We start from the raw sequence: 24,282 nt of genomic DNA on the forward strand, positions 1-24,282 counted from the left end.
CATGCAATATGGTTAAATCTGGAAGTGGTCAGGTACGTTTTAATTTGTCCGCGTAGTTACAGACAGCTAATCGTGATACAAATGTATGTGTCCAGCTATTGCAAGTTCGATCAAAATGCACGGTGGCGCGCAAACCATGTGCAACAATAGAGGCAGGCTAGAGTACCTGGATACCATTTTATACTATCTACTGCTGGCATATAGATAAAGACAAAACATGTTACAGCCTTTCATATTTGTTCTTATCACACTGGTGATCTATATGGCATTTCAGTCGAAGATATTCTGAATCGAAGAGTAAAATATGCATCACCTGGTCTGTTGTTATGAATGCGTTGCATGTTATCCATGTTGAAGACAGCGTTTCGGAGTACTCGATCTTATACTTGGTTATCCATCCGGTCCTAAAGCCTTGGGTTCTAGATGGAGAGGACAAATCAATGGTATTCAAAATGTTTTCCTTTTCCATTCCTATCAAATGTACATTTCACGTAGAAGAAGATCAACACATACATTTACTCATTTACGCATTAATTGCTTACCCACATAATAAAATAGTCAAATTGTATTGCGGTAAATAACATTACAAGACAGCACATGTTTGACTTCAGTCAACCGGGGAAGACATAAAATTGAACTACTGTAAATCGACTTCCTGTGTGTGTATTTTCTTATAGTTGGATCCCAATTCTGACCTGTTATATCAATTGTCTAGTAGACTAACCTGATGCCAGTTAAGATCATAGTAGTGGCGAACTCCACTTGCAGCCAGGAACTCTGAGGAATGGAAGGTATCCAGCAATCGTTACCATGGAGACGCGCAGAGGATGTCGGGAAATCCACGTCGGCTGACGATGCGGTGATCTGGTCGTCTGTTATCCACCCACTCTCCATACCAAGCGGTACGTTACAACCTGTCGTGGTCGGGATAATAACGTCGTGCATAAACACCACAGTCGGGTCTAATATGAAGTGTGCTTGGTAAATAGGCATTGTGTGAAGCTCTGTTTATGCAATTATAGATAGTTGTCAACTTACGGCATATATTTGCTCACCGGTTGTGGTTGGTTGTAGGTGTTTCGGCACACTTCGTCCAAGCGAATTGGTATGGGACTAACTGGTACTGGTGTTTGTTTGTTATTTACATGTAAAGTCTGGTTAAGTTTATGCATGGTGAATGTATAATTTTCAACTTGATTAGCTATATAGAGCCTTACCGTCACTGTCACACGACCCGTTGACAAAGACGACGTCATCTATGGCGATCAGTCCCAGCTGTCCAGACCCGACCACTGCGTCAAAGTTGATCTAAAAAATATTCATATTTTCTATAAACCACTATTTTGTCTTATTTAGCTTTCATCTAACTTAGCTCAGAAGGACAGCAAAAGATGACAATGATTGTCAACATAAATTTTAGGATCAATAGTTCGTACACTAAAATAAGACGATCGTAACGAAAGCTTCAGCTGTCAATTCTCATTTCGCAGTTTGACAAAAAAACCTCTGAAGTTGAATATCATTTGTGATTCGTTGATTATATGTACTGACCCTATAGGCCATCGGTGTGCCACCGTCCAGTGGAGACGTGACGTCAACCTTGGCGCGTTTCCACCCGTGTCCCTGGTCTCCTTCAGCCGACCACAGCTCAGTTCGTTGTTGCTGATTGAAATTGAACATAAAAAGTAACAATAAGTCAAAATTTGCACAAATCTTCGGCACTTTTCGTACTCTACTAATCGTTCTTCTCACTCCCTCTCCTGATATTGGAGTGTAGTTGTGGAATGACGGGATTAAATTCTCCCGTGTTTGATGAGATCCACACCTCGAACACGTTTAAGATCCCACCACACTTATCGAAAGGAGTAGGGGTCCTTCCCGGTGTGAGTGGTTCAAAACATACAGTCACATGGCTGCACCTGGGCCAATTACTGTCGCATTGAGGTCACCTGAGTGGCGCCGAATGGCAGCTCGCTCCAGACCCTTGCGATTAGCACCGCCTATTGCAACCTCCTGCAATTCAGCCCATGGCTGTGAAAAGAGAGTAGTCGGCCCATCCGATAACATGAAATGATAACAACATACTGTAACAGGGGTGGCCAGTGCCACTTGTGTAACATTATCACATCTATCCACTTTTACACTACTAGCATCTTAACAGCTACGAACATACCTCGCCGACTCGCTGCTGTAGAACCGCCAGAGAACCGACGTCAGCCCCAGCCATGTAGAAGTAGAAAGTCAGACAGTGGGGCGTGACGGACGCGAGCTGCATGGACCGCAGGATGGCGGTTTGGGACCTAGTCTTGCCGGTGGTGTTGAAGTAAGCATAACTCCCTAAAAAGAAATTAATCGAAGAGCAATTCCGTTGAAAGAAAACGCATAGTTACCGTTGGTGGCGCAACTCAGGTGCCCCAATAAGATCAATAATACCACATGTTACTCTCTCACGCTTTATCTAAATTGACCATGCAGCATTGCTTAATGTTTGCGCTATGTAAGAAGACAGAAATATATCGCATAAAAGAGAACATCCTGGCAATGAACTATTCGTCGTAAGTAATAGGCATATATACAATAACACTGTCGTAGAGTTCAGAAATGAGCGCATTTGGTAAATAGATGTACGAACATCACCACTGAATAAGGAAACAGCGATAATCAAGACGGGGAGGATTAATAAGTTGATGATTTTGTTTTTATGTACATGTATATGAATTAATTGATGATTTTGCTTTCATATATATGGTCGATAGTGACACGATGTATGGTTTTGTCTGCTTCACGGTTTCCAACGTCGATCGGATATATCCGCACTTCATTCATCATTATTGAATATCTGGTCAAAAACATACATTTAGTAGATAAATTTCAAATGATTTAGGCACATATTTCTCCGTTAGTGACTATTTAGTTGTGTTTGAGATACGACAGGTAAATTCTATAGGCAAGCGTGGTAAGTAATCCGTACTTACCCCCTCCAGTGTGATCACCGCTCAGTCCGAGAGCATCAACTGCACCCGAGCCGACTTCCCAGTCGAAGTCATCACCAACGCTTTGCTGAACGAATCCGCACAGAAACTCCCCATCGAAGTTACAGTTGCTGGCGAACGGTACCTGCGAACTGACGAACACAGCGGCCCAGGTGAGTATCAGACACAGGCAAACCCAGACGCTCATCATCACGGACCTATGACAGGTGTCAGTCATCATGTAGTCAGATAGACAATTAGTGAACGGGCCAGCTGTCTCATAGAAGACCAAGGTGGCAACTGTGAGATGTAAACGTGTTTGGGGCACGGTGTGCTCGGTACACAAGCTCTGTCCGGTATTGCGGTGACTTCTAACGGCTATTAATGTTTGTCCGGATTCTATGTTATACTTATCACAAGTTCCCGCCTTTCGTTGTTTAGTCATTGGCACGTCAGCTGGTGAACGAACTCCGAGTTTCCAAGGTCAATGGAAGGAAGAAACTTTGTGATTTTGCGAATTGCGTTTTATATGATAGCAATACTGACCACATTGTCGAGGAAATACAGTATATTTCACTCCATCTCAACCCCTTGCAAACATGGACCATACCAACCATTTACAGATTTCAATCATGCCAAATTTACTTGTACAAAACTAGGTTATACGTTTAAAACCCACATACAAGAATGGGATTTTCCAAAAGCACCACCACGCGAATTGGACTATTGGAATTCCAAGCGAAAGCAACCCCTTGCCAAAGACTACGTCATTTGGCTTAAAATCATATGATGACGCAGGGATAATTGTGGCCCAACCTTTATTTCTCCTTAATGTAAAAGGGATTTGAGACGAAAGCTTGTTTATTACTAACAGGATTAATTAGGAAGGTTTCGGCATTACAGCAATTGTTTCCGTATAACGCCCTTGATTAAAAGTATACGCTTTCTGTCAGCTGTCAGACGCAGGTATTGGTAGTGAGGACCTCTTGCGAATTGTGGCTAATTGCAGCGATCAATGGCGAGGGTCCGGAACTACAGAAGACTTCAATACGACAGCCCAAGGTGCGCCCCAAAACACTGTAGGTTTGAGCCACTCACACTGGCTAGTCTCCCTATTCCTTTTGATAAGTGTGGCTCTCCTCAAACATCTTGATTTAACGCCCAATAAAATGAACGGCCCTATTAAACCGAAGCCAAGGTAATTCCATACTATAGAATAAGTTTACTTGCAAGTTCATACCCGAGGGCTAGTTGCATGTGCATGGTATAAACATAGGAGATATACAAGTGACAATGAACAATTATAGACAATATTCTACTCCAATGCTAGATTTGGCTATTTCTAAACAGGTTGGGTTTGACTTCTTTTTTGGAAGCAGAGGGCTTAAGAAATGCGAGACGCATCTGCACATTGATACAACACTCTTCCCTTGTTCCACAGTTCTGGGGTGAACGAAATAACAACATCAATCACAGAGAAAGACAAGCCTAATGAAAAGTATAAACAGCAGCGGGTACTATCGGGTTAGGAACGATCTAAAGAGACGCATTCTTCGACAAATTAGCTGTGAAATGAGACACCACGCCCTGTAGTTTACACAATACAGCAGTTACTCAAGCATTCCCAACTGGATAACTTGTATAAACGGACAGTTTACTTAGCCTGCTTCAGTCAACGTTCGTTTACCGGCAGTAGGGACACCTGTGGACCCAGCTCAGTGGTCAGGGACCCACAGATTTTAGTCACTTTAGAGGCGTTCAGAAAAAAAAAACTCGCCCAGTGTGCCTACAATCTGACAATTGGTGTGAAGGCCTTACAGTGAAAGAGCCATGGGCAGTAAAACAGGTAAGGTGAATATCATTGTCACGAGTAGAGGTGGGTACCGGTACAAAATTTTCAGATGTTGGACCTATTAGAAAATGAACAGATTACTTGATCATGCATTTACAAGTTTTGGCACTTGGAGGTCGAAGAAAATAACAAGAGCAAAGAAGAGTAGATATTATAGTCGTTTCTACCAGGTTTTACAGTCAATCGTACAAAGACAGCGTTGTAGGATTTTAACACGCCAGTATGTGTAGAATACTCCACCAAACAGATTCCTTTGTAGTGAAATGGACCATTGTTTTGAGTATTGTACATGTCCATTCACAAGTTTTCACATACTGAATAAGGTCCAGGTTCAGGTCCGGACCTGGACCTGATCCTCTGGACCTGAACCGGACCTGGACCCAAATTTCCTGTACCGGTACCCACCCCCTAGTCACGATACTTGCGTTAGTGTTAAAGAACTTAAAAATGGCGGGAGGAAGAGCAGGGACGGGACAAAAGCCTCTCAAAATGTATCTCTTTGTTTTTGTATGATATTTAAGAAAAATATTAGATTGTTTTAATGATTAAAGAAAAATACGAACGCTCCTACATTTCTTGCTGCTTGGATCCTTGCGTGCCTGCCTAAATGCTAAGGCCAGTGACTGGCCCCTTGCTCATCTCCGTCAGTACTAGTACTCTACAAGTTGCACGGTCATGTGAGTCATGTACACTTGTTTCCACAGAATTAAGACTAATTCCAGGGTCTTCTGCTTGGATAAAATCTGCCATAATTTTAGAAAACAAGCCTGTAATGTAGACCCTATACTACTGAGGATCAAGTTCGTCATGACAATACTGGTGGACAGGAAATGGTCTTACAACACTGACACTGTCTAGACAGTCCGAGGAGAAACTCGGCTCCATGAGGTAGCCTCTACCAGACCTTCATAGGGGGTTGTTCATAAAGCGAATAATTGGCCACGGTAGTCCGTAATCTTGAAGGTAAATATCTTCCCTTGGCGAGCAAAATTCATCATATTGTGTCCAAACTTTCCTGGCAAATAAACTTAAGTGGGCTAGCCAAACCTATCATGCAAGAAACCGTCCAGAAAGGAAGAAGGAGAGGTAGGAACATTCTTGATAGCGTTTATTCTTGATAACGTAATACTCCTCTTAAACCGTGTGAAATGACAAGAGAGATCATCATCAGAAGTGTTTTAATCCGCTTTATGTAGCATTTATAACGTTTGCCTCCGGATGGCCGAGAGATGATTGTTCTGTGCCGTGATAGAAAAGCCTCTTTCCTATTCAATATTTTCTGGGATTAGACCAGGTTTATGTCTGGTTACATTACTGCACACCGGGGGATTTTATCACCGAACATAAAACACCTGCCCTCAGTGAATGTTACACGTTTGTTTTCCTTGGGGGGGGGGGGGGAGGGTCTTCTGATGTCTATTTTTGACATTTTTTTCTCATTTGCCTTTACCACTAGAGACTGGGACAGTCAAGCGACGTGCGACGAATTCCATTAACAAAGAATCATTTATTTACATTCTATGTGTTATGTTGTCTTTTAGAAAAGATACCTTAATATCTAATGTATTTTATATTCATCGTATTCCAATCATGAAATCGAACATACACTTGGTCGATCGATTAAGATCACTGTCTAGTAAAAATGTGGCCTGAATTACAGACACCAAGTTGATTCAGAGGGGGGTTGTGTGCTAACCATTTTAAATAGAGGGTTGCTAAAAAATAGTAGAAATTGTAGAAATACCGACAGATAACATGCCAAACAAGGAGTACGAGGGGCGTGCAATAAGTAATGGTCCTGACCCACTTCCAGTTGTCTGATCTAAATGAAATTTTGTATGTGTAATAATTCATATCTCTATGTTGCAAAAGACAGCTCTGAACTAATTGTGGTTTCTGATTTACTGGTGTTTGAACTTAGTCAGGTGCGAAATGGACCAGGTGTGAAATGGAACCAGTTGAGTGTCGCGCAGTGATCCGGTTTTTGTATTTGAAAGGACGCACACCAAAGAAGACTTTTGATGAAATAAATGAAATTTATGGTGATGATGCCCCATCATATGACCTTGTAAAACGCTGGCATCCTGAATTCAAACGTGGCTGGAAGTCTGTGGAAACAGTTCCCAGACCTGGTCGTCCCTCTTGTGCCATTGATGAGGCATCAGTTGGAGGACCAACCTGGGGTGTCCTACAAAATCGGTGTCCAGAGCTGCATCAAACGATGGGAGAAATGCATAACTCTGGGTGATTCCTATGAAGAGAAAGACTAATAACTGTGCCAAGTTTCATTAATCTCCTGCTATGGGAAATGGGTCAGGACCATTACTAATTGCACGCCCCTCGTATGGTGTGCGACCAGCTAACTCCTCTGCCATGTTATTTGGCTATATTTTCCAACTACCTGTTGAGCCTGGTAGAAGCTAAGACTTCCATACGGACCTCATACGGATTTGAATACATACACACGTGTGAACCCGTCTAAAGGCAAACGAACACCACAAGCAGATTTTAGGTTGACTCTTTTCTTGTAAGTTGTAAGGCAGCCATTTTGGCACCAGATTCGTATTAGTTAAGGGGTTAGATAGTACGGAGAAGGTAATCTCCAAGAAGATCCTACGGTAGCATAAGATAGTATCAAAAGCTGCCAGGGGAGTGAAGCCGGCCTAGGAGTGTATTTGGCTACCACTGATGACTGAAGACTCCCTTTGGCCAGCTGTACTCCTTAGCCAGCTTTGATACTATCTTATGCCACCGGTAGATATGTCTGGAGATTACGGAGAAGGTGAACCAGAGCTTTATGACCTATTTTCGCTGACATAAAAACACTGGCCTTCCATCTAATATAAACACCATTGGGGGTAAATTTTCAACAACTATTGAATAAGAAACGTCTCAGTTACTTGGTTGATGTCAATCTGTTATCAATACCCCAAATCATTTGCTCTCAAATTGAATGATGACGTCGCTACGTCTTTGTCTTACGATTTTAAGTGTCAGAAACATGGGCATGGCAAGGAAATGGGTATGTTTTATTTTGTCCTGTGCATAGAAAACAGACAAAGTATAAAGGGTAACGATATCCCCATGGTGTTTTCAAGGCCGTATCTTGTTCATCCACTAAGAACAGTGGCTTATTAATATCCATTGTGTCTAGGGCACGGTACTTTGGAAGGCAGAACATTTTCTTTTCTTTCGCCGCATGTTTTAGCCTCCACCAAGCCTTCCTACGCGGTTGCGGGGATCGTAGAATTTGGAAGAAAAAAATCGGAAAATTGACCAGGGGAGTGATCAGTCTATGCTAAGTAAGGTATATGTTTCCCCTCCAGCCAACTCATCTGCTATCAAAACTCCCCTGGCAAATTATTCTTCCTATAATAGCCAGCGTAGTCAGCCTGATAGAGACTTTCCTCGCCAATAAAAATCCAGGCACCCATTTTTACACCAGGATGTGGAGTGAGGAAAGTCGTGTCAAGTGCTTTTCTCAGGCGCACAACGTCTAGGCAGAAATGCCAGTGATGGAACCCGTGATGACCTCTCCATCTCGAGTCCGCCAGCCTAGATACTCGACCATTCGACGACACATGACAGTCAGGCATCCGGTCGTTGAGCTACATTGTCAGGTCGCTTTAGTCGTCGTTTCGCCTCAATACAGAAGTCGTTTCGCTACATGCCAGAAGTCTCTTCGCCTCATCTGAATGCCATTCACTGAATCAGCATTGTAAATCGTCTCCTACTATTGCGATCCCTTATATTTGTACAGAGGTCAATGAACTGTCTTAGCTGGAAGTCGCGCTATCCCTAGTATCCCCATTACACAATTGGTACTGAAAAGGCAGGTGTAATTAATTCATTCATATTTGGAAATACGGTTATAGAAAAACGGCGTTTTATGTCATTGACCTATATAGAGGAATGGCATTCAATGCAGCAAAACGATTTCTGCCATGTAGCGAAACAACTTTTTTTTTTCATGTAGCGAAGCGACTTTTCTGTCGAACAGCGAAACGACCTTTGCAAACTGACAATGTAGCGAAACGAGTAGTCATGTAGCGAAAAGAACCCTTAAAAACGTAGCGAAACGACCTGTAAAAACAGACACTGTACAGTTCTTTTACGTAAGCCCTCGACCACTTCTGTTGGTCACATAGTTGCCCAGAAACTACTAAGTACCCATACAGTCACACATTTGTTGACGGTTCCCAGTGATATTATCTACAGACTTTATTGGTGTGTTTGTTAACAGGAGCAGTAGCAGCCTTGTTGGGCATGTTGCACGGCACAAGACGACGGCAGGCGAACCGCATAGCCTGGGAAGACGAAGGGAACGACCCGGTCATGTCGGGTGACCAGATCCGGAGTAGCGCCTCGCTAAAGATGGAGATGTTCTATGGCGGGGAGGCCTGTAGTATCGGTGACAGTCCTCTTCGTATCTTTATGGTGGGTGTTCTCTCTCAATCATGTCTTCTTTTCTTCTTTTTGATTTGTTTCAGAAAACATTAGCCTGATTGAATCTCGCTTATAGCAGTCCACCCAACATACACCGGCCTCCTAGTGTGGGGAGGGGCCAGTTACAGACCCGGACAGCAGTCTTTGTGTTACTAGTACATAGACTAACCATTACGTCACATAAAGGCGTAATAAGCTACTTATATACATTAGGTATTCAAGTACAAGCTGCGTAAGACCGGACTGTAAGGTTTGATCCACTCACACCGGGATGGTACTCTTCTCTTTTCAATTGTGGGTTCTTTAATCTGCTCGAAGTCTGCCTCTCCTCAAACACGAGACTTCCGACTTGTGTCCATCCGAGGGGACTTAACTAGCCGAATTATACTTCCTTCTCAGTTTCTTTGCTTTTTTTGCATTATCAGTTTCTTTGCGCAAGCTAGGAAAGACACAGTTGATTTTTGTATGGGATTTCATATGCACAATGCATTGTAGCATCGGGTTATGACAAAATGATGTACATCAATAACAATGTGCAAACTTGGCCAAGCGTAATGCATTCCAATCGATACACTTGATACACACAACGTAAAACAGTCTACGTCTGTCTACCATAATTATAAGATCAATATTTTCTTGAGAAATATCGTGAGGGATCTTTGGTTCCCTCTGTTACCATTTCACCCGAACATGTGGGACTGTTGACAATGCTCGTAATGTAAACAAGTCAAATCGCGCCTTTGTCTGTGCCTGTTTACTCGGGTAAGGTAAAAGTAAATGTAAAGCAAATGGTAGTCCTATAACGCTTTTAAAAAGGCCGAAGAGGAAATAGGTTGTTATCCGGCCACTGTTCTAGAGCATGGCATTAAGAGTCGGAGTGCATTCCACTTCTTAGCTAACTTTTACCTCCCCAACCAAAGTCAGGCACTCATTTTACCACCTAGATTGAATGAGAAAAGTCGCGTGAAGAGTGCAACATCAGTGACATGTCAGAGGGTTCGAACTTGAGACCTCTGGGTTCAGGGTCAAACATCCCGACCATTATCAGCTTAACGCCACGGCGCGGGTACGTTAAACAAAACGTGCTAACACACTATATACATGGACCCTTGACTGACATGAAGTAAACACAGGTACATTAGACAAAGTTTTTCCAGCACGACCTATCCTTCATGGCTGACATTGAAGTACACCCTGGTAGACTCTTTCAACCATTGTCTTCAATGTTAACATGTGGTCGACCCACTCTGTGCCTACCATCGGGCAGCCAGTCCATCTGTTTCCCTGCAGGCTCGTTACCACTAACCACATGTCCTGCCATGGATGAAATGGATAAGAGGGAACCGTACAGTTGGCCTGTTTGTGAAAAAAAGGTGCGATTGTAAAGAAATTCCCCTGTCAAGCTTAAGCTACACGGGAACGATAAATAAGTAATGATGCACACCAAAAAAAATGATAATTACATCCGGTCATTATCAGTGCGCTGAATGCTAAAGTTTAGTAGTCACTGGGCACTAGTTGACAGTGACGTCGCATGACTTGCAGTTTAGACCGGAAGGGTCCGACCGTGTGGTCCTATGAATGACTTATGTATTGGGTTGAAAGGTAATGCTACATAACAAAACGTCAGGTCCGTTACGTAGGTCACCTCTTTCCAAGGAACGGCGATCGCTGACCGACCGAGGTGCGGCAGAAAATCAGCGCGCAGTCGCCACTACCCGTTAAAAAGCTGTTTTAAGAGGAAACTATCCTGCGATCGTTGAGCGCTCGTTCAACGACTCAAACTTGAAATGTTAAAAAAATCTTAAGGGGATCTACGAGAGACACCTGAGTGACATTGGCGATTGTTGTTCGCTCACTGAGTGCTCTGGACAATTTTTAGGTCGCACAGTGTTCGCTCAAGGCCGCCGCCCTAGTGGACAATTCTTTATTTGGAAACAACGTCGATTATACTAACTTTTCTCTGTATTTGGATACAGAACCTAGACACGTTTTGGTACATATCAATCCAATATCAGACACAGCATGCTGGGGAAGCTAAAGAGACACTGAGGTTGGTTACTCAACAATAGTTCCTCCCCCTCTCCCCCCTCCCTCCATCTCGTTATGGTATAGCCCACCTGTGTTGTTGTCCTTGCTTCAGCTAATTAGGTGGTTGGGCCACTATATGATGCGGTTCAAAGGTCATTCAGATGACTTAAAAGTGCGTGTCATATCGATATATACCAAGACTGTAATATTTCGGTGGTATGAACACCATGGAGGAGGAAAATCCTCGCAACGGACGCAGTGCAAAGAAGCTCAAGGAATGGGGGCGACTCCGGACTTTCCTCGGCGGCAGTTCTCGGCTCGCAGGCCGCCGGCCGCACAGGCACAAGGGCGAGGGCTTCACTATGGTCGACCTGGAGGGGAACCCTTTGCCAGTCTCCGACATAGACGCAGTAGAAAACGAACAAGACGCAGATCCCAACGTTTCGGGAAAGAATGACCAGCTTTTTAAAGTAGGTTGATTTTATTTCATTTAATAATAATGAAAATTTTTATTGCGTGTTCACGCCCGGAGGCTGAATACACACATGGCCAAATGTGGTCTTATGAGGGAAAAGGTAAACTAAGCTACTATAAGTGTTTCTTAACTTTCAGTGCTTGAAGTAGATTGGCAACGCTGTGATTTTGGAATACTCATAGTGTGTGTTGACTTCCCAGCTTGCCGATAGCTCTGTAAACAGTCAGCTTATCTCTTATCACGGGACAAAAGACTTAGATAAATTTGCCATGCTGGGGACAGGTCGTGTTATGATAGGTCGTGTAGGGCGATGTTTACAGTGTTTTGCAAAGAATCAAGAACTTCTTGGAGACAATCTCAAGGAGACCACGATGTTGTGCCCTTGGGAAAGGCACTTCAGAAGCCTTAGAGTTTCTTCTCCCTACTCAGGTGGAAATAAGTACAAGGCTTCGGTTAGTTACGTCCCTCAGAAACCACGGATGTCCCATTATTGAGGGCAGCCACACACGAGTACGTTATAGAGCCCACCACACTTGTTGAAAAGAGAAGAGGTTCTTCCCGGTGTGAGGTGCTTTGAGGCGTCAGTCTATTAAATACGTTTGCCCACTTCATACATCTGAGTAATACAGACAAATTCATATTTCTTGTGAATTTAGACAAACTTTTGATTGTAAAAAAATCGGTTCCTACATTTTCAGTATCAGTATCACATGCGCAATGAAGCGAGAAGAAGTCGAACTCACTTAGTATAATATGATTCTTGAGTTGGTTGACATTGTAAATATTTCATGCATCTGTCAGCTATCATTCTGTTGCGACCTGTACTTAACGTGATGGGTATATAAATTTATATGTCAAATAGAGGTATTCATTCATCCATCCATTAAACGAGTTAAACACACTTTCGAATTTGAAGAGGCCGCTCAGCGATGGCTGGGATGTATGTGTTCTCTTATCCTACTCTATTTTTCTGAAATATGAATTTACCAGTCTAACTTGAACTTCTTAGAGTCGCCCCTCCATGTGCCAAAATCTATTGTATTAGTATCGATCTCACAATTAATTGAATTGGTGAAATGTGTTTTTGATTGGTAATTTCTCCAAGCAGACGTGGGGTGCATCTAATTGTAGATGATAGCCACAGGCGTAAATAGCTTTCAGTTGAATGACGTGTGCTAACAGCTACAGATTGTTGATTGAATGATTACACGTTGTAAAACAACAAAGAACCCATCAAAACCCGTCCGTGCCAGGACATGTAAACACCGGTCTTTTGTCTCTGTCATGTTAACAAATCCTGTAGAACAACTGGTTCGATCACTTTTAGGACAGCTATTTTAGGAGAATAGTTCTTCCGCCAAAACGAGTACAATGTCCTGGATGTGCTAGATATGCTTTATTTGACACGTAGGGGAATGGAATATTTAAACAAGAACGCATTAAACACATCCGCACGTCGTATATTTGCACTATTGTGCCTTGAAGGGTAGGATAAGGCGAGTGATAGGTAACAAATTTGAAACTTTCGCTGATCTTAGATCGACCAATCCCTAAAAATTCACTCAATGATGGAGAGGCCGTATTGTGGCCCCAAAATGCGCTTTAAGCTAAGGGCACAACCCGCCATACGTGCAAATACGTGCTGTCTACGTGCCAAAACGTGGGCAATCTTTTGGGATCCGTAAGTGGTAAGTACCGCCTCCGTACGAACTCGTAGGGAGTCCGACGGATTTTGGAACACGCAGACACGACGTAGAACTTTACGTGCAGGCAAAACTTGTGTGCCCTCGGGCTGCGGATTCGCCCCCCGTACGTGTAAGTAAGAGCAACGCGCCTGCCCTGTACAGCCTAAATGTTTTCATAAATACGTGGCGGTCATGGCCTCCCCAAAATACGTAAGGACAAATTGCACGTACGGCAGGTTTTGTCCTTAGCTTTAGACTCGCCAGCTCTTTCATGCGGTGTTTACAAATCCGGCTGTGAGTCTGCCACCTGTTAGTATTTGCGCGATGACTACTTGCAAATGGAAGCTTGTTTGACTGGCAAACACTGGATTGTTTCATCCTTTGTAGTTTGCTATATCGTACATTTCCTACAAAGAGGTGTATGTTGAAATTGGAATATTGGACATGTCTTGATTGAACATAAAAGGAACACGTGAACGAGGTCGTTCACGCACACAAACACATATACGCGTGCACGTACACACACACACACACACACACACACACACACACACACACACACATACATACAAGCACACACACGCACAGAGAGGAAGAGAGAGACTCTCGCACGGAGATACAAGCGTGACCATGAACACACACATTTCTAAATACAAAGACTACTTACATACAAATGCAAACTCAGCCTACACACTGTGACACACCTACACCTAAGTTATTACGTGGATGTTATATTTTCACTGGCGTTTGTGTGTGTGCCCGTGTGTTTGTGTGTATGTGTGTGTCTGTCAACATGTCAACAAGATAACTCAAGAATGGCTAGATGTATTGGTTTCATACTTGGTGTGTTGGTGACTAACACTGAAAACGATTAGATTTTGAGCCCCTGGCGACTTCCATCGGTACTGCAGCGGAACTTCCGGTTCTTGCGTTTGGAACAGGCTATGGTCACGATTTTGGGGTGTTAGAAAACTATTGTTTTATGCAAATTGATACTTAGAAGACAAACAATCGTGTCTACTTAATTTAGATATGTTTCTCTCTGCACCTCGATTAATCCTTTCTGATCATGAGACTGTACAGACTCTCGATACTAAAAAGATGCCATAAAACGTAAATCTCAGTGACACACGAAATACGATAACAAAAAGGAGGTAATTAACCGCAAATAATTCACCACGGGGTGACGCGAGGTCATGGCATTGTTTAATAAGACGCCTCGTGATTTAGCAAAATTTGGACGGGAAATTATACAATTACCGTGCCATTCTGTTTGCGTAGTGTTGGTTAAAAGGGCTTAGGTAAGGGTAATCATGTCGTTCATTCAATTTGTTAGGAAACATGGACAGAAGGTTTTGTTCCAACAGTGACTAGACAAACACCATTTACAGCATGTTGACTCAGGCTTGCTGTGTATCAGCTATTATGATTGTGTAATTGCTCAGAATGGGTGCGGACCTGACTGTGTGATATATATAGGTATAGATATATGTGTGTGTGTGTGTGTGTGTGTGTGTGTGTGTGTGTGTGTGTGTGTGTGTGTGTGTGTGTGTGTGTGTGTGTGTGTGTGTATGTGTGTGTGTGTGTGTCAGGGATCGAGGTTACAGTCTGACACTGACAGTGAACCACTGATTTGCCGGTAGAAATCGCCATCATAGTCATGTCCAGTGCAATCGACGATTTAGTAATTCTACTGGTATACACTACTGGATTGTGTGACTTTAAGATACGTGCAGCCAAAACATTTCCGCTTTAATTCAGGTAATTTTTAGCAATGGATTGACTGGATAACCTACCTGAGATACACCACGCGCGCGCGCGCACACACAAACAAACAAACAAACACAAATACACACGCGTAAATGCACACATACATATATGAATATACACTCACGATCGATGACATCCAGTGACATCCAATTTTTCTGTCCATGCACCATGACGCTGCACCTTTGACCGAAAACATTAGCCCAAGGCCATGTGTACAAATAATGAAATTATCATTAAAACACGGGGCTATCCATTAGTCACTCCATTAAAAAAGACGTCAAACGCCTCTGTAATGTTCGTTCATGTGTACGGGAACACCTGATAGATATAAAGACTAAACCTTCTTTCTTACCCTTTAGAGTATCTGTGTGTTCTGAACTGAACTGAACTGTGTTCTCTTGCAATTAACGTTCGGATATGAGTTTGCAAATACAGCGAGGATTAATTTTGACCGGAAACATTAGCTCATTTCGTATGTGCAAACGTATAATGATGTGTAAAGAAGGCTTACATATGGGCAATTTTATGGCCATTTCCATCATACAAAATGGGTTTATGATTAAAACGTGACCGACATACAAAGGAGAGTGTATGAAAAAAACGATAAGTCCAAAATGATGGTGATTAAAAAAAGCTTACATCAACAAGAAATATCATGCAAAATGGCTAAACTTATGGCTGCTGTGTAATATTGCTATTATTATGTGTAAGTTCAGTGTGTAGTAGTCCCATAGCCGTTCTGAGACTGCAGGGGCAGTGAGTTGTTACCCACTGTGTCAAAGGGCACGGTATTGGGAGGGCGAGATAAAGAAGAAGATGAATATGAACTTTATTGGTTTGCCGGAGTTAAAAAAACTGAATTAAGAGCCCCGACCCTCTTCTTCTACCGGCATTTACCTCTTCAACTTAAGTCCAGTACGCATTTTTACACCTGGTTGGAGGAGGAAATCATGATAAGTGTCTTTCCAAAGGACACAAGATTGGTAGTATGACAGGATTCGAACCAAAGTGTCTTTCCCAAGATCGGTAGCATGGCAGGATTGGAACCCAGGACCTCTGGGTTCTGAGCCGAATACCCTAAAGTTACGCCACACGACCGCACTGAACTTTTATTTTAAAATTCTTTATTCAAGGCTACAATGATACAACCATTGAATAAGAGTGTACAATCACAAAAATGCATTCAATAAGCTTCCCCTTGTCCTGGCGATCCCGTTTACATACGTGATGGACATATTTAACCCATGTCATGTTGAGCTGTACTGTTATGAGTTTGGGGTATTTCACATGCAAAAGTTGCATACCACTGCAAAGCCCATCAAATAGGGGAGTAAATCTGCAGCAGCAGCACAGAACAGGTCAAGTTTTACTGATCTGATGAAACCATCAGCTCTGGGAGGTTAAATTGGCCAAAAGATTGCCCGCAGGACAAGGGTTTTAATATAGTCATTAACGTTACCTATAGATATTTTCCTTCACCACCCTTTCACGATTATTCCTACAATTTACTTCCCCGACTTCGCAACCATGGTAGAGACACCGGTATTATACCACATTACAGATGCAGTAGTAATCTAATCGTATCTATCATCCCCACATGTATAATTGAGTTCTCCTTTTTATGATATAAAATACTAAGATTACGAGATTATGATGCACTTACGGGTACAAAGCGACTATGATATTGTATTGTGAAGACCTATCAATGACAGGATGCGCGATGATGATGCCTATATCAATGTCGAACGTATGTGGTATACTTTTTTGTGTTATACAACATTGCTTTTCTACTAAAGACTGGGACCGGGTCAGTTATAAAACCCAGGTCGCAAAGGTTTAGTCGCCCAGCGGTTGCTGAGCTATCGTCGTCCAATGGAAAATGCATTTAAGAGATAAGTCACGCGATATTAAAGTCCGTATGAGTTGCATGTTGACATGGATTAGCTCAAGTACACTTGGGCCGTACTGTGCGTATGTCTGCATACTGTGCGTATGTCAGTACGGAACTCATACGGACTTGATATACAAGCTCGTGTGACTGCACCTTAAAAAGGCCATTGTAGCCCATCCTCTGTGAGGCGACAAAGGCTTTTTACAAGCCCCTAGCAGGCATGACAGAAACCATACGAAGCTCGTCATCCTCTTTAACTAAGCCTTGCCTTGTGACATTGACATAGTATGGTTATCTGAGCTCTGTCCCATGAGTACATGTACCACCCGTATCATCCTCGCGAAATCCCGCATTCATCACTTCTAAGAGGGCACTCCATTTTGATCAAATATTTTCGCGTGACGTAACGTTTGTCCAGCCCAATCAGAAGCCTGTTGGGCAAATATTTGACACAGGGAGTTCTCAAGATGAAAGAAAACAGGGCATGTTTTCCGTCGAAGAAACGCATTAAGAGATTAGAATACATGCCACGCCCTGTTTCTACAGAGCAATACATTACATAAGGACGACGCAAAGAAGATACCCGAGTTTGAAAAACACCGTACTAACAGAACACCTGCAATTTCGACTGGAAAACCTCTTGCACGCTGTGTCCACTATACGTGTAACCCAACGTTCTACAAGCGACACCAGATACGTTTACTCTTTATATTACTTCAACGTTGGAGGACTCTCGATACAACGTTTTGGGATGCTTCTTTGTAAGGACTCATTTATACAACAAAATTTACCGGGATGATGAAAGTTTGCTCCGGCTGACGCAGCATTTCAAAAAGTTATAAGAACTTATTTAAAAGACACTGATTATTAGGATCTTCTGGCATTGAAGGCTTTCATCTAAACACGATGTCGAAAGCAGCTCGTCTATTCAGGGACAAGAGTAAAGTGGTGTCCACCATGTCCGGCTGGTGGAAGCCCGTGAAGGACAGCACCGCGCGGACGGGAAACCCTCTGAGGAAAAGGGTTGGCGGGAAGGGCGAGCTGGCCGTGATCGACCTGGAGTTCAGCACGGCGCACGGAGGGGAGGAGGAAGACGAGGAGAACCAAGATTTGGGCATGTTTGCGGTTAGTGGATATGATGTTAAGATTTTTTCTCTATGTGTGCCACGGTCGGCAGCGATGCAGTTGGATAAACACATTAAAACGGCAGCCACATGTGCAAAGAGTTTCCTTGAGGTCACTAGCGTTTACGAAAGCTCTAATTGGTTTCGACAGAACGGTTTTCTAAAGGATTTAAAATCTTCATGTCTTCATGCTAACGTCACATTTTCACAAAGGAGTCCAGCGGGGCAATTTCGAGGAACGGAAAGTACGATGCAAAAGACAACAAAAAAACAGAAAACGGACCAAAAAATAATTCAACAGCATGACTCGTGCATATCTATTGTCATAAACTTTCATATTTCGTTTCCGCCCTGACCCTGCTTGAACCTGTCAATGGAAAGTTAATGCGCCAGTTTGCTTTAAAATCATTGAAGAATCGAAATAGTGCTCCCGGTAAATATTGCAATGTATGGATAGTGACAAAAGTTATCTTTGTATCCATGGAAGGGCTATGATGTTCTTATTTCTATGCCTCGTACCGCTTCTACTCCAAGCGGCCGGCACACGTAAAGAAAAATTGGCAAACCGTTTCCTAACCTCTGCTTGGAGACTACTGGTATACTGCTGCTACATGACATAGCATTTTAAAGCGGAAGCGCGACAATAGAACTATGTCAATCAGGCCTACACCAGCTCAGTGCCCAGTAGATTTCTGTCTTTGTACGTCTTTCGGGCGGAACAATTTCTTTGACCACTTGAGCAAACATGATGGAGAAGATCACACAGAAAGAAGAGAAACCAAACATTTGTTTGAAGATCTGACTCATCGATGCTGGGAAAACAAAAATTCACAAGTTACAAAGGTATTATACTAAAGTAATAGAATAGTCAGCATCTCCTCGCTTCTTTGTACATGTGTAGATGTAGGAACAGATAATACTAACTTATTAATAGAAAGCCTTACAAAGTAACCACCAAGGGTTAGAAGCATATTCTGTAAATATAAATTAGATACTGGCCAGCAAATATCTAAGAAAGCGTACGGTAGCTTCATTGAATGAAGGATTCAGTCACGTATATGTTAAGGTGGGTTCACATGTACGTATGTATTCAAGTCCGAATGGAATTAGTAAACAGTCCACAGGTCACTGAAAAAAATAGTAGAAAATGGACAAATATAGACACTCAGATATCATACCAAACCATACTCCTCGGTCAGCTAGCTTCTTCGGCGTGTATTCTGTCTAGATTTGTCAAATTTCTACTATTTTTCCAGCAAATTGGTAGAGGCTAAGAGTTTCATACGGACCTCATACGGAATTGAATATATACGCACGTGTGAACCCGGCTTCAGTAAGAAGCTCTGTTGGACCCTGTGAAATACGTCTTCTGGTAACAAAAAGATCCCATGAAATCCAATTCGGCACTACACATGTTTACACAGAAAATAAGCGGATTGGTTTTATTGCCTTTCATCGAACCGAAATACCACAGACTGGGTGAGTGGCCGTCCAACTCCTTTGGTAGCAAAACTACCCTGGAGAATTATTCTCCCTATAAATAGTATAATGGGCAGCGTAATCAGGCTGGTAGACACTAGCATATATATCTGCTCGGAAGACCTGTTTTCAATGCCGATGCTATAGTAGATCCAAGCAGGGGTTGTGAACAACTGTAACGACTTGGTTGATTTGTTCTGTCCCGCTTGAATCCAGTCATGCTGCCACGCAGATTAAGTTGGTAAGTACTCAGTTGCCCATTACACTGTGTAAACATGTGTAGTGCCAAATTGGATTTCATGGGATCTTTTGGCAGTGACTCCGATCGCGATCTCTACGCATATCTTTTTTTTATACAGATACATTTTGCAGATGTGTTTTGCCTTTTGTCGAGTAGAAACGGTCTCCTTACTCCAGAGATTCGAACACGGGCCGCCAGCTCACAAACCTAACGCCGATAACTGCTACGCCAAATGGTCGAACCATTTGGCATGGTCAGTTTGGCGGCGCTTAAACCCCACTGTTGCACTTTTGTCAGCCTGTTCTCTCGGTATTTTTGCATCCATTATGTCTATTTTTTTCATTCAAAAATGTTGTTCACCCGATCACATATTTCTCTGGTCAGCGCACGTTTTCCATTCGTGGGAAGCGAGTCGCTCCTTTCTTTACTTTTTCAAACGGAACGGTGGCGCTGAGCTATGTCATGGTCTACGCTACATCAGTCATTCGGCACGAAAGCCACGGTTTACATCAATGGGGAACTAGAAGCCATGGGAAACTTCGTGTCACCTAAACGTGAGCAAACACAAAGGGAAGAGAAGTTGAACTCGGCGAAGAAGGAGGCTAGTTGAGTAACAACAGTCGGTGACTCGGCAGAATTGGAGATGAGCTGCCTTTAGAAAGCGACAAAGAAGCGGGAATTGTGACATAAATTCCGTGTGATTAATGGCGTCAATACGGTTATAAAAACCCTTCGCATCTGCTATTCTGTTCAGTACAGAGCGCCTGTTTTTCTCAAAGGTGTGTCACAGATCGCTGTGAACAAGTCTAAAGGGGAACGACAGCGAAACAACGGGCCAGCCAAGCAAAGATTTTACTGAGCAGCTACGACGCGAAGAGTTCGGCAAACAGACGGTAACGGTGCTTCTTTTGGACGGTGTGCGTTAGTAAGAGTGGCTCACAGATCGCTCTGAGCAAGTCCGACAGGCAAAGGCAGTGGGTTCGAGATAAGGGAATATTTCCAGTCAAGCACCTACAAGTAACGTCGACGCACTTTAGAGGTGGACAAACAGACATTAACAGACTCCCTCTTTCGGACGGTGTGCGTAAGTAAGGGTGGCTCATAGATCGCTCTGAGCAAGTCCAACAGTGAAACAGCGGCAGTGAAGCAACTGCAGTGGACCAACGGAAAGGCACCTGTCGTCAAGCACCTTAACTTCAGGCAAAGACGACGTTCAGAGCGCGCTTACAAGGTTGACAGAAAACAGACGACGAAGATGCCTCTGTGGGACAGCGTGCGTAAGTTCAAACCGCACATCAAGCCCAGGTCGTGCCCGATGGATGATCTGACGCTGGTTGAGTTGGGGTCACAGCCGTCCATTGCGGCCCTGGCGGCCTGGAGCGCACCGCATATCGGGGGCCACAAACTGTGTGATCCGAACCTGAACGTCTTCTCGGTTTGTACTCGTATTTTTGACGGCCAATGATAAGAATTCCGCTGATGAAATTACGACGTTTACTCTATCAAAGACTCTAACTTACAGCAATGTTACTTACTCACCGCCCTTAATGTAGTGCAGTAACAAAACTCTGTAGTTATTCTGTACAGCTGTCTTAGACTACTAGTATTATCTGGGTGCTAGCCTGATTAAATCTCGCTTATAGCGGCCCACCTAACATCTCGCCCATCCCTGGACAGCGCAGTTTGTGTTACACGGACTATCTTGGTGCTTGTCCCTAAGTCTTAGTTGTTATGGCAATTTGATCATGAGTAATGGTAATTTTTCCTGTCACTCTTTGCCATTTTGAAAAGGGTGTAGAGTGTTAGCCTTGCATTCGGAAGATTAGGGTTAAACCCGACCGGATCATACCATCAAAGACTTGTACATTATTCCCTAAGACAATTAATGCTCAATTGTCATCGATATATTATTAATCAAATCAACATGACCATAGTTCCAGGGAAGAAAACGAATTTTTGAACTTCCAAATCCTAGGTTTGATAACTATGATTCTTGCTGGCATTTCTTCATGTATATTTGTTTTTATTTTTCTTGTTGATGTACTTGAACTCGGCTGATAGCTTGTCCCTTCTCAGGTCGCAGCCTCCGGACGCCTGGCGGACTTCAGTCAGCTGTGTCAGATGGACCCCTCCCGCCTGCAGTCACGTGACCGGACGGGCGGCACCCCCTTACATCACGCCGCCGGAAATAACCAGCTCTCCATCATGCAGTACATCCTCGGGTTGAACAGTGGTAAGAGACAATATGAATATTAAAAAAAAAACTTACAATTTTAATGTCTTGCTTGGGAAACTCTTGCTAAATTGCTTTCTTAATTTGAATATAAGGACAACGTCACATTTCCAAATCGGGGCAGGCCGGGCTTTTTGTGGAAACGGAAAAAAAAATAACTAGAGTTCGGGGACCTCATACCTCCATGAAATATTTATTGCTTTTTTGTGGATGGTACGTATGTTTATAGTCGGTTGTATTTGAGAGTAATGGTTATAAATGTTATGGGAAAGTAGTGGTGTATTTATTTAATGACACAGAGGATGTCCATGTGATTAGTAATTATTAAAATGTGACACTTAATTGTGTAATGTGCGTTTAAAAGGTCGACGGCATATGGTAGCGTGGTGTTCCTTAAGCTTGATGTTTGGCATTTAAACTGTCTAAGGTTGTCAGCATTATTGAGGTTCGACTATGTGCCTCAGAGCGGTGTGGTGGGAGGAAGTTGGGAAACTCAGAAAGAAGAAGAGATGTGGCCAACTTTAGTCAGATCGTGATTTGATTTTCCACCAATATGTCATATGCATAACATCAGCTGTTCACACGGTACAAAAACGAGATGCACACTTTCCTCTGACAGCCCTACACCAACTGTAAGATGAATATTTGGCGCCAACCCCGTCTGCTAAAAAACAAGTACCATTGGCTACGAAAGAGACAACTAACAACTGTCCCTTATGGTAACGAAATCAGAACATCTGTATTACCCATAAAACTTCTGACACCCAACCCATCTAAGATGAGAGGACCTAATGGCATTTCAATCTGATGTCACTCAAATCAGCAGTACAGTATGTGAGACATCCGGGTTCTCCAAACAGCTGTCATACAAATCACCTCACTATCTGCTAAGCCCACTTAAAGCACGATGCCTGTACCAATATATCTCAAATATAGGGGTGATTTCTGATATTATTACATCAATTATAACGACAGATACGGCTCCCAAAATCTCATCGATTCAAGCTTTTATCACACCCCACCAACACAACAAGTATGAAACCAATCCATCCAGCCGTTCTTGAGTGATCATCTACACAGACAGAGACACATAACAGAAAATATAACCTCCATTCCATGACATTTCATGGAGGTAAAAATGTATACGAACAAATATATGCAAACAATGCCCAAGACTATACTGCTCTATTTTCTTTACGTCTTGTGTAGTTTGGTGCCTTTTATATCATACTTTTCGTTCCCGAAAGCTGCCCGAAATGTGACGCACAGGGCGTGTATTTCATTGAAGTTGCGGTACGTTGGCGACGTCGCTGCGTCCGATTGGACAGTGATTGGACAGCGCGCCCAACGAATTCCATCTATAAAAACAAATCTTTTTACGTACGCTTTGTGTGTTTTGTTGTCTCTTTAGTCATGCTCGTACATTTTGTATGATTGTATGATTTTGTATGATATTCTTATTAGAGAGTCAAGAGAATTTCGAAAAAGAAATTCAATTTAGAACGCAGCAACTCTGACAGGGTTTCGTATGACAATGAGATACTAGTACCCCTTTTACCGACCTTCTGTTAAAAGCTACATATTCAATCGGTTTTGTTACTAAATCTGTTCTCTTTAGGTGTATGCGGTGTGATGACCAAGCCTGGCGACAAGCAACCTGCAGGTGAGTAAAAACGCCGTTTGCGTCGTCTTTTGTCTTCTTTCAAAAAGTATGCTATCAAACAACAATGAAACAGCATTAAAAGTTTCCTCTAAACTTTCGTAGCTATCTCTCTCAAAATGGGGCTTCTGCATCTGCATTTATCAAGTGACCTTAATTTGCCTTGTAGTTGACATCAACGCCCAGGATCACCACGGTAGGACGCCCCTGCACTGGGCGGTGAAGGAGGGCCATCCCGAGGCGGTGGAGCTCCTGCTCATTCTTTGCTAATTACTCCTAATTAATTTCTCTTACTAATTACGTTGCCCCGCCATCCCGAGGTGGTGAATCTCCTGCTGATTCTTTACTAATTATTGCAAATTAATTCCTCTTACTAATCACGTTGTTTCCCCTGCTGTAGTTGACATCAACGCCCAGGATCAC

General features: G+C 42.9%; 2 protein-coding genes across 2 annotated transcripts in view; one reads left to right on the forward strand and one right to left on the reverse strand.

Annotated features, from left to right (window-relative positions):
* Positions 1-57: 57 nt before the first annotated feature.
* LOC118409724 (MAM and LDL-receptor class A domain-containing protein 1-like) lies at positions 58-3,273 on the reverse strand. The gene is made up of 6 exons (XM_035810998.1): positions 2,976-3,273; positions 2,174-2,337; positions 1,552-1,662; positions 1,218-1,308; positions 725-914; positions 58-419 (listed from the first exon to the last, which is right to left on the reverse strand). The coding sequence occupies exons 1-6, from the start codon at positions 3,211-3,213 to the stop codon at positions 221-223; spliced, it is 993 nt and encodes a 330-aa protein (XP_035666891.1). The 5' UTR covers positions 3,214-3,273; the 3' UTR covers positions 58-220.
* An 8,181-nt stretch (positions 3,274-11,454) lies between these two features.
* LOC118409155 (transient receptor potential cation channel subfamily A member 1-like) overlaps positions 11,455-24,282 on the forward strand; it is a 30,185-nt gene continuing 17,357 nt past the window's right edge. Inside the window, exons 1-4 of the mRNA XM_035810024.1 lie at positions 11,455-11,771; positions 22,043-22,199; positions 23,818-23,862; positions 24,260-24,282. The exon at positions 24,260-24,282 is cut by the window's right edge and continues 156 nt beyond it. Of these exons, the coding sequence (XP_035665917.1) occupies positions 11,520-11,771; positions 22,043-22,199; positions 23,818-23,862; positions 24,260-24,282 (477 nt within the window). The 5' untranslated portion in view covers positions 11,455-11,519. The remainder of the gene's footprint in view (positions 11,772-22,042; positions 22,200-23,817; positions 23,863-24,259) is intronic.

The sequence above is a fragment of the Branchiostoma floridae genome, chromosome 2 (assembly GCF_000003815.2).
Source record: "Branchiostoma floridae strain S238N-H82 chromosome 2, Bfl_VNyyK, whole genome shotgun sequence".
Classification (NCBI taxonomy): domain Eukaryota; kingdom Metazoa; phylum Chordata; class Leptocardii; order Amphioxiformes; family Branchiostomatidae; genus Branchiostoma; species Branchiostoma floridae.

What these genes read in the sequence shown, in the direction of transcription:
- LOC118409724 (XM_035810998.1), bottom strand. Translation starts at nt 3,213, where the DNA reads ATGATGACTGACACCTGTCATAGGTCCGTGATGATGAGCGTCTGGGTT. An exon ending in CGGTGATCACACTGGAGGGG is followed by an intron (nt 2,338 to 2,975) that starts GTAAGTACGGAT and finishes ATTTCTTTTTAG; the next exon opens with GGAGTTATGCTTACTTCAAC. An exon ending in CGGGTCGTGTGACAGTGACG is followed by an intron (nt 915 to 1,217) that starts GTAAGGCTCTAT and finishes CGACCACGACAG; the next exon opens with GTTGTAACGTACCGCTTGGT.